A 14,543-nucleotide genomic window follows, 5' to 3' on the forward strand; every position below is an offset into this window, starting at 1 on the left:
TCTATTGAATAATTATATCACCTTTTGAATAAGCCTTAGTGGTGAATAAATTCAGTACAGCCAAGACAAACCACTGTCGGCTTAATTTGTGACATGGCGAATTTTGCCAGCTTTGTGAATTCAGAGTACAGAATATAAAAAATAAAAGGAAAGAATATGAAGCCAACTGAAATTGGCTGTCAGAATTTAGAAAAGAGAAAAATGTATGAAAGCATATATAAGCGTATAGCAGAATGCCCTGTAATTGGAATCTTAAATTAAGTGTTTGGCAGATCCACAGTTCCACTGTGCAACTGAACACAAAATATCTTACTACTAAGTGAAATCACATCTTTTTTGAGTTTGACGGATAGGCTTTTTTTTTAAGTATGAAAATTGGAGGTAATGTATTTAGACCACCAGCCAATCGGCATGATTACTCACCCATCTTTCTAGCATGAAGGCAAGTTCTATACTTCTCACACAAATGCTTTCAAAGACAAAAGCTACCTTTTCTTTTTTACTTTTTTTTCCACAGATATGAACATGATAGGGTGTGGCCTTACAGCTCTTAGCATGCTCATAGCAGAAAATCAGGGCTGTTTCTCTAATTCTTAGTTTCAAAATATTGTCTCAACTTTGTCATTACGATACAATTTAAAGGGATAGTTCACCCAAAAATGAAAATTTCACGTTTATCTGCTTACCCCCAGGGCATCCAAGATATAGGTAACTTTGTTTCTTCAGTAGAACACAAATTAAGATTTTGAACTCAGATGGAATGGTAACAAATAAGAGTATGAGAACTATGAGAGAACTATGAGAGTAAAAAAAAAAAAAAAAAAAAAACATGCACATACAAATCCATAGTAAACCCTGCAGCTCATGACGACATTGATATCTTAAGACACTAAACGATCAGTTTGTGTGAGAAAGCGAACAGTATTTATATATATATATATATATATATATATATATATATATATATATATATATATATATATATATATATATATATATATATATATATATATATATATATATATATATATATATATATATATATTTTTTTTTTTTTTATACCGCTAAAATACGACTATAGAAGTGAGCGCGGTTAAGGCTGTTGGACAGACTGAGGTAAAAAAAATATATAAATACTGTTTGGTTCATCACACGAACCGATCGCTTCGTGTCTTAACACATCAATTTGTTTAATATGGGGGTTGGGCTGCAGGGTTTAATATGGATTTGTATGTGCATTTTTCATTTTATTTTTACTCTCGTAGCTCTCACTCTCATTTGTTACCATTCTCGTGCATTATACGATTGACAGAGTGCAAGTTAAAAATCTTCATGTGTGTTCTACTGAAGACACATATAGTCACCTTTATCTTGGATGCCCTGGGGGTAAGCATATAAACATAACATTTTGGGGTGAACTATCCCTTTAATAATGTGCACTCAGGGGCACCTCATTGGTCTGCAGACGATGAAACATTTTGAAATGCTAAAGGCTTTAGCTCTAAATTGTATGTTAATCCTGAAATCTCTTTAGCTTCTTTGGGATTCCTTTTCACTTTTTGAAAGGGAACATTGCATTGTGTCTGGTGAGAATGGTGCTGCTAAGGCTGCATTAATTTTACTTGACAGAATATCTTTTGAACAACTGAGCACCATTCAACTAACTACTGAACATCCCATGTGTACTTGTTCATGTACTATTACTAAATGTAATTGAATTGTACTTCTGCTGATTTTGCTAAATGCTGCATTGTTTTGCATGCCTAAAGAGGAGAGGAAGAATTGGATGCTTGATTAAAAAGTTTATTTTGCGTTCAGCACAAGATGAGCTCAATCAACAGCATTTATTACCAAAATAATGAATGAATGAATGAATGAATGAATGAATGAATAAATAAATAAATAAATAAATAAATAAATAAATAAATAAATAAATAAATAAATAAATAAATAAATAAATAAATAAATAAATAAATAAATTGGTTGCCTCACAATCTGGGTTGCAATGAGGTACTTACTGTACAATGGAAATCAATGGGGCCAATCCATAAATTTTAAAATGGCCAATTAATGTTACTGTATTGTTAAAATATTGTATGCTAATGTTTTTCAATGTTACTGCCATGACAATGCAATGCTATTGACATTAAACCCCTAAACTAACTATAAATAAATCTCAAAGGATCCAAAAAATGTTTCTCTCTTTTTCCATGTCATTACATTGTTTAGAATATAAGAAACAAATGTACATTTTTTTTGTGAAAAAATATATTTTATTCATATGTTATGATATGTCCTTTATAGTTGACACCAAGACTCAGTTGTTAAAAAAAAATAATGATGAAGTTGCAGTATATGCAAAAGCAATGGGATTTATTTATTTTTATTTACCAATATTTTTAAGTTTCAGGATTTTATTTAAACAAACTTTGTTTAAAGATCTGTTATGACATTTTCATTCTGTTCGATGAGATTGTCCTGACAGAGCACAAGCTCTTGAAGCTCCACCCTAAAACCTCACATAAATACTCTGAGGACATTAGAGACTTACACCTATTAGGCATAACAATATGACCACCGACAGGTGAAACGAACAACACTGATTATCTCTTAATCACAGCCCCTGTTAGTGTGTGGGATATATTAGACAGCAAGTGTCCTCAACATTTTGCCTTCAAAGTTGATGCGTTAAAGCAGGAAAAATCGGCAAGCGTAAGGATATGAGCGAGTTTGCCAAGGGCCAAATTGTGATGGCTAGGGTCAGAGCATCTCCAAACTGCAGCTCTTATGGGGTGTAACCCGGTCTGCAGTGGTCAGTATCTGTCAAAAGTGGTCCAAGGAAGGAACAGAGGTGAACCAGCGACAGGGTCATAGTTGACCAAGGCTCATTGATGCCCGTGGGGAGCAAAAGGCTGGCCCGTTTGGTCTGATCAAATAGACCAAAACAACAAACAGCTGGTTCTGACAGAAAGGTTTCAGAATACACAGTGCATTGCAGTTTGTTGCGGCTGCCAAGCTGCAGACCAGTCAGGGTGCCCATGCTGACCCCTGTCCACCAGCGAAAGTGCCAACAGTGAGTATCAGAACTGGACCACGGAGCAATGGAAGAAGATGGCCTGGTCTGATGAATCACATTTTCTATTACATGTGTGTGTGTGTGTGTGTCAGTATCACCTACCTGGGGAACACATGGCATCAGGATGTACTATGGGAAGAAGGCAAACCGGCAGAGGCCGTGGGATACTTTGTGCGATGTTCTGCTGGGAAACCTTGGGGCCTGTCATCCATATGTACCATCTACCTAAGCATTGTTGCAGACCATCTACACCCTTTCATGGAAACAATATTCCCAGGTGGCTGTGGCCTTTCAGCAGGAAAATGGGCCCTGCCACAAAACAAAAATAGTTCAGGAATGGTTTGACGAGCACAACAACATGTTTGAGGTGTTGACTTGGCCTCCTAATTCCCCAGATCTCAGTCCAATCGAGCATCTGTGGGATATGCTGAACAAAGTCCAATCCACGAAGAATCAACTCACAATTTACAGAATTTAAATGATCTGCTGCTAAAATCTTGGTGCCAGATACCATAGCACACATTCAGGGGTGGAGTCCATGCCTCCACAGGTCAGGACTGTTTTGGCAAAAGGGGAACCAACACAAAATTATTTTACATTTTGTAAAAAAGGGCCATAATAGGTATCCTTTACAGAAATTAGAGTTTTTTTTTTTTAGGTAATCAACATTATAACACAGATTAAGCATAAAACTAGAATATTCCTTTAAGAACAGGCCACAGCAACCAGTGTGGTAAACGTCTGAGCACTTTTACTCTATTACTACACTATTACTAAATTTGTCTCTGACCATTAAGACCTTTAAATTAATTCCAGAATAAGTGCTCAACCCAGTAGGAAAAGTTAATATTGAATTTCATGAATATTCATGAGCGGAAAAGCCAATGAAGCATGAGGGTGTCTAATTTCAACAAAGGAATTTGCACATGGAAGGTAATGAATCTTAAAAGACTCATATGGGAGATGAACGCTTCTGTTGTTGCTCTTAACAGATGCTGTCTCAGCAACATCGCAACAACCCGACACCTCTTGCTGAGTGTTTTTAAAAGCAGTTTTTTTATAGCCCATCGACAATCCATTAATATAATGCTAATAAGTCATTTAAAGGGATAGTTCACTCAAAAGTGAAAATGTTGTTCAAGTTCAAAAACTTTATGAATTTCTTTGTTCTGTGAACACAAAAGAAGATATTTTGAATGGTAACCAGACAGTTGACTCCATAGAGTTTTCTTTTTTCTTACTGTGGAAGTCAATGGCTACCATCAACTGTCTGGTTACCAACATTCTTTAAAATAGCTTATTTTGTGTTCAATTGAAAAAAGAAACTCATTAAGGTTTGGAACAACTTAAGGGTGAGTTAATGATGACATAATCATTTTTGGGGGAACTACTAGGGATTTTTTTAATAAAACTTTAAAAGCTACTTTTGTTTAATAAGCACCCACATTTGTTATCTCAGTTTTTCTGTTGTTGCAGTTCTGGTGCATCTGGCCAGGACTGAATCTTGCCAACTCAGTAAAGTAAACTGCAGTGGTGGCTTACTATAAAAAAAGACATTTAAATGAATGGTAGACTATATGAATAAACAAGAGCTGTGACATATGCTCATTTAAACCTAAGGCAGATAATGGTTTGTTGTGTGGAGGCTGAAAGTGCAGAAATCTAAAATTACTTCTTCAGTTGTAGTAACAGAGGCCTGCAGATGTCATTGTATCTCTTTCTATCCATTTCGCTCTGTCACTCCTTTAGTCACTTTGTTTTTACCACTTTTCCAGTTAAGTGGATGTTTTGGGAGTTGTTTAAGAAGCCACATGTTTGAAAACCTAGTGAGCTGCCCACTGCCTACATTGGCAGCTGTCTTTTAAGACGGCATTCTGGCTGAAATGGAAACTCATAAGTGACTAATTTAGAACGTTCTACATTGGCAGCAACTCTGTGTGCTATACAAATAGCCCATAAAGTGCAAAAAAGCTGTTGATTTTAGTTGAATCCTAGGAGCAGATCCAGCACAATTGTTCGTCTTGATGGACTCTTGGCATATGTTAATGGAGAAAAAAAAAAAAAAAAAGATGATAAATCTGTCTAGGTTAGGGTAGATGACCTTCAATACACTGCTCAACAACAGGTTTATAGGTTGTAATCCTTTAGATGCCACAGGCCCCCAAATATAACCATCATCACGTGATGACCCCATCCTAAATGTTTAAAGGCATCTTTATATTTTCATGTTTAAAGACTCAATTTATAGTGTGAAAAATGTATATTACAATATAACATTTGTATCTGTGCAGTATATTTATGTAAATATGTTTTATTTATGTTGTATGTTCTCTGTCCTGGACTTAGGTTATACTTCCTGTTTCCTGTCCTGTCTGCCATCTTTGTAGGCCTTTTGTAGTTTTTCATTTTTATCTTCTCTTGATCGTCTCCTTCAGGTGTTTTTTATTTTATTTATTGTTAATTAATTTTTTTAACCACGTTATCTTGTTAAGCTTGTTAGCTTCTGTGTATTTATAGCCATTGTTAGCCTCTGGTAGATTTGTCAGTTGTTGTTTGCAATGGTGTTGTTTGCTTCCGCTTGTATTGTTCGTATTCATTCTGTTTTGTTTTGCTTTGCCACTGCGGTTAGATCCACATCTCTACCTGCCTTCTCTCACCCCGCTCATCAAATTTGAGTTTTTATGAAAGTTTTTATTATTTATTTGTTTTTACATGTTTTATACTGTTTTTCTTTTCCACAGACCCCATATAACACCCTTGTTCTACAAGATACTCTTGAAACACCCTGAAAGACAAACCACAAGTGTGATGCATATAGTGTAGTCGGTGGAATTTCTCAATGGCACAGAAATTTCTGTGGGGTGTACAATTAGAAAGATAGATAGATAAATACTTTATTCATCCCCAACAAATACTTTATTCATCCCCAATTACTGGTGCCTCATAGATAGTGTAACTCAGTTGGATTTAATGACTCCCGCATTTGAAATGGGGTTTAACTCGACTCGGATCTTAACGGATCTTAACACTATACGCATTCAACCTCCTGGGCTTGAATTGATCGTGTAACCAATGACTTTGCCACAGTTTTTCTTTCTATTGAACGCTATATCTACTGCTTTTTGGGAGCCAGTCTATAACTGCATCTGGCTAGTCATTAGTTCAAGGATGCCTTTACGCTTATAGTTAGTTCATTTCTTAACGTTCAGGCAAAAGTCGATTGGACTTAATTTGCATTTAAACAGTCATTGGGTCTGCAAAGTTGCCCATTTTTTCCCCATTGCAGATCTTCTGAGACTGATTGAAGATAAACAATGTTGCCATCTAATTGTCATTAATTTCATTGTCAACCTAAATATTAATAAGTTAATAAGAAAATAACAAAACCAAAAAAAAAAAAATGTTGCGTTCCCTAGTGAAACTTTGCATTCACTAAATGTTTGTGTTCCGCCGAGAATGTTTGAGTTCACGAATTAAACGTTTCTCGTGGAACACAAAACATTTGTGAGAGAAGTCAAAAGCATTGACTTATTATTTTTCCTCCCATCTCCATAAACTTCAACCTTAAAGATGGAATCAATTTGTCCTTGATGCTTTAAAGAAAAAAATTAAAAACCTTTCGATAACTTTCAGAACTTAAAGCATCATCCCTAGTTAAAGGCAATTTATTTGAAACTAAGCTATATATTTGGTAATATGATTTATATATTAAGCATTGATTTATATAAATGATATACAATGTATAATATAAGTATATTTATAATGATAATTTGTTTTTTAAAGTAAAAAATAAGGTGTATACAGTATACAATCTCTTATTGGATAAAAGAAACCATTCCTGCAATTTCTCATCCTTTCACATCTGCATAGAACTATTCACAATATTGATCTAAAAAGATGAAAAAGAAATGAAAATTCAGCATTTGTTCCCTTTGAGAAGTGTATTCTCTTTGAGGCACAGTATGTTGCTTCCATTGAGTAAATGTGATTAAAGCCCTCTATGAGAAACATTATTGAATTCTTCATTTATGTTTGAAAAACTCCCTGTTCCGGAATAAACCAGGATTATGATGCGGGAGAGAACATCTTCACTTCTCCTTGTATAGAGCTATTAAATTAGCTGACTTAAAATGACTATAACAGTACTTGTGAACTTGGTCAGATATTAAGGGTATCAAAGATATTAATAATAAAAAAATATGAATTACTGTGCATGCAGTAACAATCTTCCCGTGTTTATTGTCCCGGTGTAAAGCTGCTCTCATTCTTTCGGCATATTTATTAGAGCTGATCAGTGTCAGGTAATAAAGGAAAATATAATAATAAATGAGAAAAAATGCCACAACTGATTCAAAGTGACGCGTCTCGGAGGAAGCAGATCGCAGATCATTACGTGTGAGATGCTGCGGCGTCTCGCTTTAATAGTGCTGAGACGTGGATTGTTGTGCATAGTGATTGTACAGAAGCATGTTTAATGAATGAAAACCGGGAGCACATCAAACTTAGTGTTTTTCCACCTTTCCCATAGCGAAGTGTTCTATAAATACGGCTCCTCTCAGCCAGGTGCTTGTTAATACAACCCCCAGAGTGATGAGAAGCCATCGTTTTGTGATATCTCATTCTGCACTCCTGCAACGACTCCGGGAGAGATTTGGTTTGTTTAAAGGAATCACAGAGTAGCTGGTAAAGAGACAGCAGATGGAGGAGAAATGGCAGGCAGGTGAGCGCAGCGTGTTTCTGTGTCGTCTTTCATGAGGAGTTTGAAGCATTGTTTGAAGGCTGTTTATCTGGATGTGTTTCCTCTGTTTTGGAGGAGCAGAGTCCACAGAGGCTTTTTAAAGGGCTGCAGCGAGCCGAGCTGAAAGCTGCCGAGTGTTGTTTACTGCATTACCCTGAGCCCCAAAGGAACGGCTTCTGTGCTGGAAAACATCAGATGGCCTGGGACTCACACCTTTGGTGGTGACAAGAAAATGAAACGGTGACGCGGTATTAAGAGGCTAGAGACAAATCCATGTGTTTAAACAAATGCTCTAAAAGTTTGGCTTGTCACAGCTCATTGAGGCTATTGGATGTCACGGTTCAGTTGAAAGACTTAACACAGACTTTGAAAACACTTTAATTAAACCACAGGTATTTTTTTTATGACCAACATCATTAATCTTAATGTTTAGGATGTATTCAGGCTATATAAAATGTATAAATACACACACACACACACACACACACACACACACACACACACACACACACACACACACACACACATGTCGTGTTTCCATGTTTTATGGGGACTTTCCATAGGCGTAATGGATTTCATACTGTACAAACTGTACATCCTATCCCCTTACACTGCCCCTACCCCTAAACCTACCCATCACAGGAAACATTCTGGATTTTTACTTTCTCAAAAAAACTCCTTCTGTGTGATTTATAAGATGTTTTCCTCATGGGGACCTAAAAACGTCCCCACAAGGACAAGGATTTCAGATATTGCCATCTTTGTGGGGACATTTTGTCCCCATAACGTAGGGATTGCCAGGTCGCACGCACATACACATAACGTTACTCCGATCTTATGAGGACATTTCCGTTGGCGTAATGGTTTTTATACTAAGCGAATTACATTTTCTAGCCCTGATCCTAAACCTAGCATCTCAGAAAACGTTCTGCATTTTTACATTTTCCACACAAAAAAACAGAATTTAGTATGTTTATTGCCGCTGACTGGTTTCTAGTTGATCTGCTTCAAAAGAAGCATTTATAGTATAAGACCATTGATTATTAACTTCAGGGATCATGGCAGGTCCACCTTGAAATGTTTATACAGAATGGTTAAAAGTCAATTTTTTCTATGTGGAGAAGAAGAATGGGATTTTTTCTTTTGAAACCAGACGTGCTAAATGTATCATCACAAATGGCTTTGTGCAGACGGATATCAATTACAATAGCTAAGATATGACAAGCATTCACGACTCTTCTCCGCTGCGCTGCTCTTTCGCACAGTTAATAAAATCTTCACAAATACAGAGTAACTGATGTTCTCATTCTTTGTTTTGTCTTGCAGTTTTCGGGTATACATCTGTACGAAGAGATATGACTGTATCTGACTCCGAAGCCTTGTGCTGAGCTCTTATTAGTTATCATGCATGTCATGGATCTGCTATAATCAGCACCTAAGGGCTGACACTATAGGTTCAGAGACCAACCGGGAGAGCGAAGCTCAGTTATCGCCCAGTCATGGCTTTGTTGTCGGTGTCAGGTAGAGGGATCGTTCCCGGGTGAAGACCGCTGCATTACTTTGACCTCTTCAGGTCATCAGGATTTGTCTTCTGTTTCTGCTGTTGTCGATTTTTTTTGTACTTCACTTTTTTGATTACTTCTTCTTTTGTGCTGTTACTTTAGTGTAGATATTGATCATTTTTTTTTCCATTTTTATATGGTTTATACGGCTCTGTTTAGGATTCTCGCGATGGCTTTTACTGGGATGAAAAGTCCATGTTTGATGGTGGGCAGATGAAAGCTGGACACCACACCACACCATCACCCAAACCCTTCATCAGAATCAAGTGTTTCTTCTCTCGCTCTCAGACTCTCTCTTCTCCCTTTGAAAAGCTGACTCATCAATAACAAATCGTTGCGACTGAATTAGTCATTTGTCTTTGATGTCACTGTGGTCACTGTGAGGCACTGTGCGCATACCAATCAGACACTGCCTTGGCTTCTGTCCACCCTGCTGGCAAAAGCCAATTTTCTCTTTTTACTACAACAACCTGCTGTGAGAAGGTCCTCATTATGTGATATTTGATGAAAGAAAGCATCATTTCATTACACACATTTAAAAGGTCTCCAACTCTCTGAAGGACAGTGTGCCTAAAAGCATGACTGGGTGGTTTTATGCTACACAAATTAACTTGGTTTTCAGTGATGTATTGAACATCATCCTCAGTAAACTCGTCTCCGCGCAATAACTCCGATCTTTCAAGTATTCATATTCTTGTGTAATCGACGCGCCATCCTAAATGAACCCGTCTCTTGTGTGATACCCAAAATTTAGAATATTTCTATCTAATATGATTTATGACTTGCAGGGTTGGCAGAATAATAATCATACACTGTTTGATAATAGGCCAGAGGAGAACTGGCACCCCGACTGAGTCTGGTTTCTCCCAAGGTTTATTTTCTCCATCATGCCCTGATGGAGTTTGGTTCTTTGCCACTGTCGTCTTTGGCTTGGCTTGCTCAGTTGGGGACACTAAAATTATGATCCAAGTTATTCAACTAAATATACACATTAAATTTATGAATTAGGTCATATTTAATGCTATAAACTATCCAAATCAAACTAGCCAAATCAAATTTTGTTGCAATATTGTCCTGTTTAACACTGTGAAGCTGCTTTGAAACAATAATCATTGTAAAAGTGCTAGGCAAGGCAAGGGGAGTTTATTTGTATAGCACATTTCATACCCAATGGCAATTCAAAGTGCTTTACATAGAAATTAATTAAAACAGTGGTAACAAATGCATGAGAAAAAAAGAATACCATATGGACGAATAAAAAATTAAAAACAAGCATAGTTAAAACAGTCGTAAAGATAATAATAGTAATTAAAATATTATAATTAACAAAATAAGATAAAAAAAATAAAATGGTCAGATCCACAATAATGGTCTGATATAAAAACAAACATTCTTCAGTTTACAGCCTACATAAATGTACCATCTTAATTAGAACACCTCTCATTCATTTCTTTCTCAAACACGTTCATAACATCCATTTTGATCACTCTTCCCTGATTTTTACTCAGAAACCTTCTTGTTAAAACCCTTACTCACTCATCATACCCTCCACAGATTTACACATACTCAAACCTTATTGTCAAACTTACTATTTCCATCAAACCCAGTTTTCACTCATCATATTTAACTCAAAAGAACATATAAAATAAACAATAACCAGAGATAAGAACAAAGGTAAACTAAAACAATTATAAAAAGAATAAAGAGATAAGATAGGATGCTATATAAATAAAGTTGATTGATTCATTGATTGATCATGATTGTTGTGATTTTTGCTAAGTTGCTGTTGTGAGTTTTGAGTCTGGAATATTTTTTTGAAAAGGTCCTGTTCACACTTGATCTGTTACTAGTAATTTACTTGTAATTTACCAGACTGTATGTGTAAAAAGGGCTATTGACTTGAAAAAAGTTTAATATTTTGCAGCATTTGCCATATAATACAATCAAAAGGTTACGTGGATTTTAACAAGAAATGTTCAATTATGTATTCTAACAGACATATAAAAGTTCTGTCATTTTTAAAGAATCCCTAAAATATTTTTAATGAATTTTACAGGGTATTTCTTTTAATTATTTATTACGTTCCCTTACTCAAATGTAATTGCCATAACAGGGGACCTGAGATCTGAAATGTGACTGTGCATTTTTAAATCTTAATCTTTATGGAATTATCAGTGGGGCTCACATCTCTGTAATTGATAATAAGAGGAAGTAGCTAGAGCTCAGTCTGTGTTTTATTGCGATCATACATATTTCATGTGAAGCCCAGCCTGCATATCATTAGTTCGGTGGGTTGTTTCCTCCACATTGTTTCATAACTTCTGCCAGTCAAAACACCGCAATTACAAAGCAACTGTATGGCAAGACAAAACAATTTTGATATTGTCCATATCGCTTCCCTACTCTTTTTACTGTGTTTTTTGCTTTGTAAAGTTGGTGTTTTAAAATACAGAAAGTTCATTATTCAGTTGGGTGTGGGATGAAACACATTTATACCCTGACCCCATGATATGAACCCATTGCATGTTTCTTACAGTTTAATGTGATTTCCCCTCTCTTTGCAGGGTTCTTTGATCAGAACGGCGTCCCTGGGCCCTGTGAACATAAGTACTGTGGTTTGGGGAAGCACTGTTTGGTTGACCGAGAAACAGGTGAAGGAGCATGTCAGTGTCTGGAACATTGCAAACCACATTACAAACCTGTGTGTGGATCTGACGGCAAACTCTACCAGAACCACTGTGAGCTTCACAGAGCCTCCTGTATGGCCCATCAGAGGATAACCATCATGCACAGCGAGGAATGCTTCTACAAAGGTAAAGAACCAATATGATATCTTATAGTATATTGTCCCCCATTGCCCAACTGCATACCTTGGCTACTTCTTTGATCCATTTTTATGTGATCTGCATGCATTTTATATACTGTATGTAAGTTAATACTTTTATTCAGCAAGGACTGAATTTGGACCCACTTTATATTAGGTGGCCTTAACTACTATGTACTAACATTTTAATTAATCATTTGATACAATGCACTTGTGTACACATATGTTTTTACATTAGTACTTACATTTTAAAAATACCTGCATGTAACTATGTCTGTAATTCATTTCTGTAGTTACATTTGTAATTACATGTGTAATTACACTTCCCTTACACCTAACCCTACACTCTAAAAAATGCTGAGTTAAAAACAACCCAAGTTGGGTTGAAAATGGACAAACCCAGAAATTTGTGTTGTTTAAAGGTGCCATGTGTAAAAATGGAGGTAAAAATTACCAAAAAATTACCTACACGCATCAAAAGAATGAGAAGAAATAAGGGCGATGATGTCATTAAAAAAATGTCAAGTTATAGTGCTGCAGAGATATCAACCTTAATTAGCAGTAGCATTACTAGCCCCGGCCCGACAGGTATCGTAATACCAGTCTCGGCCATCGGAGGCGGTATGCGGGCAACATAACCACCAGCCAACCTGGCGTAGTTGAACCTGATGTTAATTGTGTGGAAAGTACAGCCCACTACTTCATTTCAGTTAAGTGAAGAGAGTGGACGGATGGCCGAAGCCCTTGACCACTTAAATGTATCTGATATGATAAAAATGGCTGTTTTTACCTGAGTATGTACTGTGTACTGTGTCCCGTCCCGTCCCGTCATAATAAAAGTCCCGGTACTCGCGATCCATTTAGAATAGGCGCCCTCCAGTGGACGAAAAGTTGCATAGTGCACCTTTAAACACGGTGAATGGACCCATTCAAACAACCCAATTTCTGGGTTTGTCCTTGTTTTAACCCAACTTAGGTTGTTTTTAACCCAGCATTTTTTTAGAGTGTACCCTTAAGGGGATCGCACACTGGACGCGTAGCTCGGCGGCGCTTGGCGGCGCGCCACGTCTTTTAAATTCGAACGTATTGTTTTCAATGAGTGTACGCACACCGGTGGCGGCATTCGGCGCCTGTCCGCGGCGACTCAGGAAGTTGTTCTAAATCCTGCCGCGCCACAGAGCGCCATTTCAAGGCTTTATATTAAAAGTATATTATCGTTAAGGTATACTGATTTCAACCTTTGCTACAAGACACATTTGTTTTACATTCTGAGTTCAACAGCTTGAATAAAGTCTAAACATATTTTGGGGAAATGTATAATAAACGTAGCCTTTTAAAATGTACGCGTCCGGTGTGCGATACCTGAGACGCTGCGCGGCGCGCCGCCGAGCTCCGCGTCCGGTGTGCGACCCCCTTTAAACTGACCCACACCTGCCCCTAACTCAACCCGTATCCCACCTCAATATCAGCAAAGGTGTTTTGCAATACAATTTGAACACAGAAAGTACATTGCACTTTTTTTTTATGTAAGTACATAGTACGTAAGGCCACCTAATATAAAGCGGGGCACTGAATTTTTACTGTATTTTTGATCAAATAAATCCAGCCTTGGTGAGCATAAGAGACTACTTTCAAAATGATAAAAATTATGTTTTATAATAAAAGTGTACTTTTAACATCACTAGTAATGATTATTTGCTTGCCGCAGTCATCTGTAATTGTTTTAAGATGCGGTTTTGTAATTTCTGAAAATGATGTGGTGTTATAAGAACAGCATATCCTGATGTGTGCAGGGAAGCAAAGGAGATATATTCGACAAATTTGTCTTCCAAGAAAGAGAGAGGCCGTTTTGTTTTGCATAATAATGAGATGAAATGATGTCCAGCACTAATGGACTAGTAATGGCCGTTAATGAATGGAACGTCCATATGTGCATGTAAAATCTGATTTAGAATTTGGAACTTAAATTTCTTAAACAATGATTCATTTTGAAAAAATAGGAACAATAGATGATCATTACTGTTCTGCTGGCTAATTTATGGTTTTTTTTAGAGATAACAAAAAAAAAAGACTTTACATGAACAATTATAACAGTTTAAATGTGTCAGTTGAAGTAATGGGCCATCATATAAAATGATCCAAACAAGTTGATATATGTAATATTTCAAAACAATGCTGAAATTGTATATTCCCATACCACAGTATATCATCTCAATGACTCTAGGGCTTGTCAGCCTTATGAATGCAATACGTCACTCTAACTACTGCATATATGTGCAGGAAAACTCTTCATCTCGCCATCTGAAAGTGTATAGGCAATAAGCCAAGCACTTCCACATTCTA

At 36.7% G+C, this 14,543-nt stretch overlaps 1 protein-coding gene across 2 annotated transcripts in view; it reads left to right on the forward strand.

The window, feature by feature from the left end:
* Nucleotides 1–14,543, forward strand: part of fstl5 (follistatin-like 5) — a 168,416-nt gene that overhangs the window by 36,277 nt on the left and 117,596 nt on the right. For both annotated transcript variants that reach the window (XM_067457225.1, XM_067457226.1), the window contains exon 4: nt 11,941–12,189. In XM_067457225.1, the coding sequence (XP_067313326.1) occupies nt 11,941–12,189 (249 nt within the window). The remainder of the gene's footprint in view (nt 1–11,940; nt 12,190–14,543) is intronic.

The sequence above is a fragment of the Pseudorasbora parva genome, chromosome 11, assembly GCF_024679245.1.
Source record: "Pseudorasbora parva isolate DD20220531a chromosome 11, ASM2467924v1, whole genome shotgun sequence".
In the NCBI taxonomy this organism is placed as follows: Eukaryota; Metazoa; Chordata; class Actinopteri; order Cypriniformes; family Gobionidae; genus Pseudorasbora; species Pseudorasbora parva.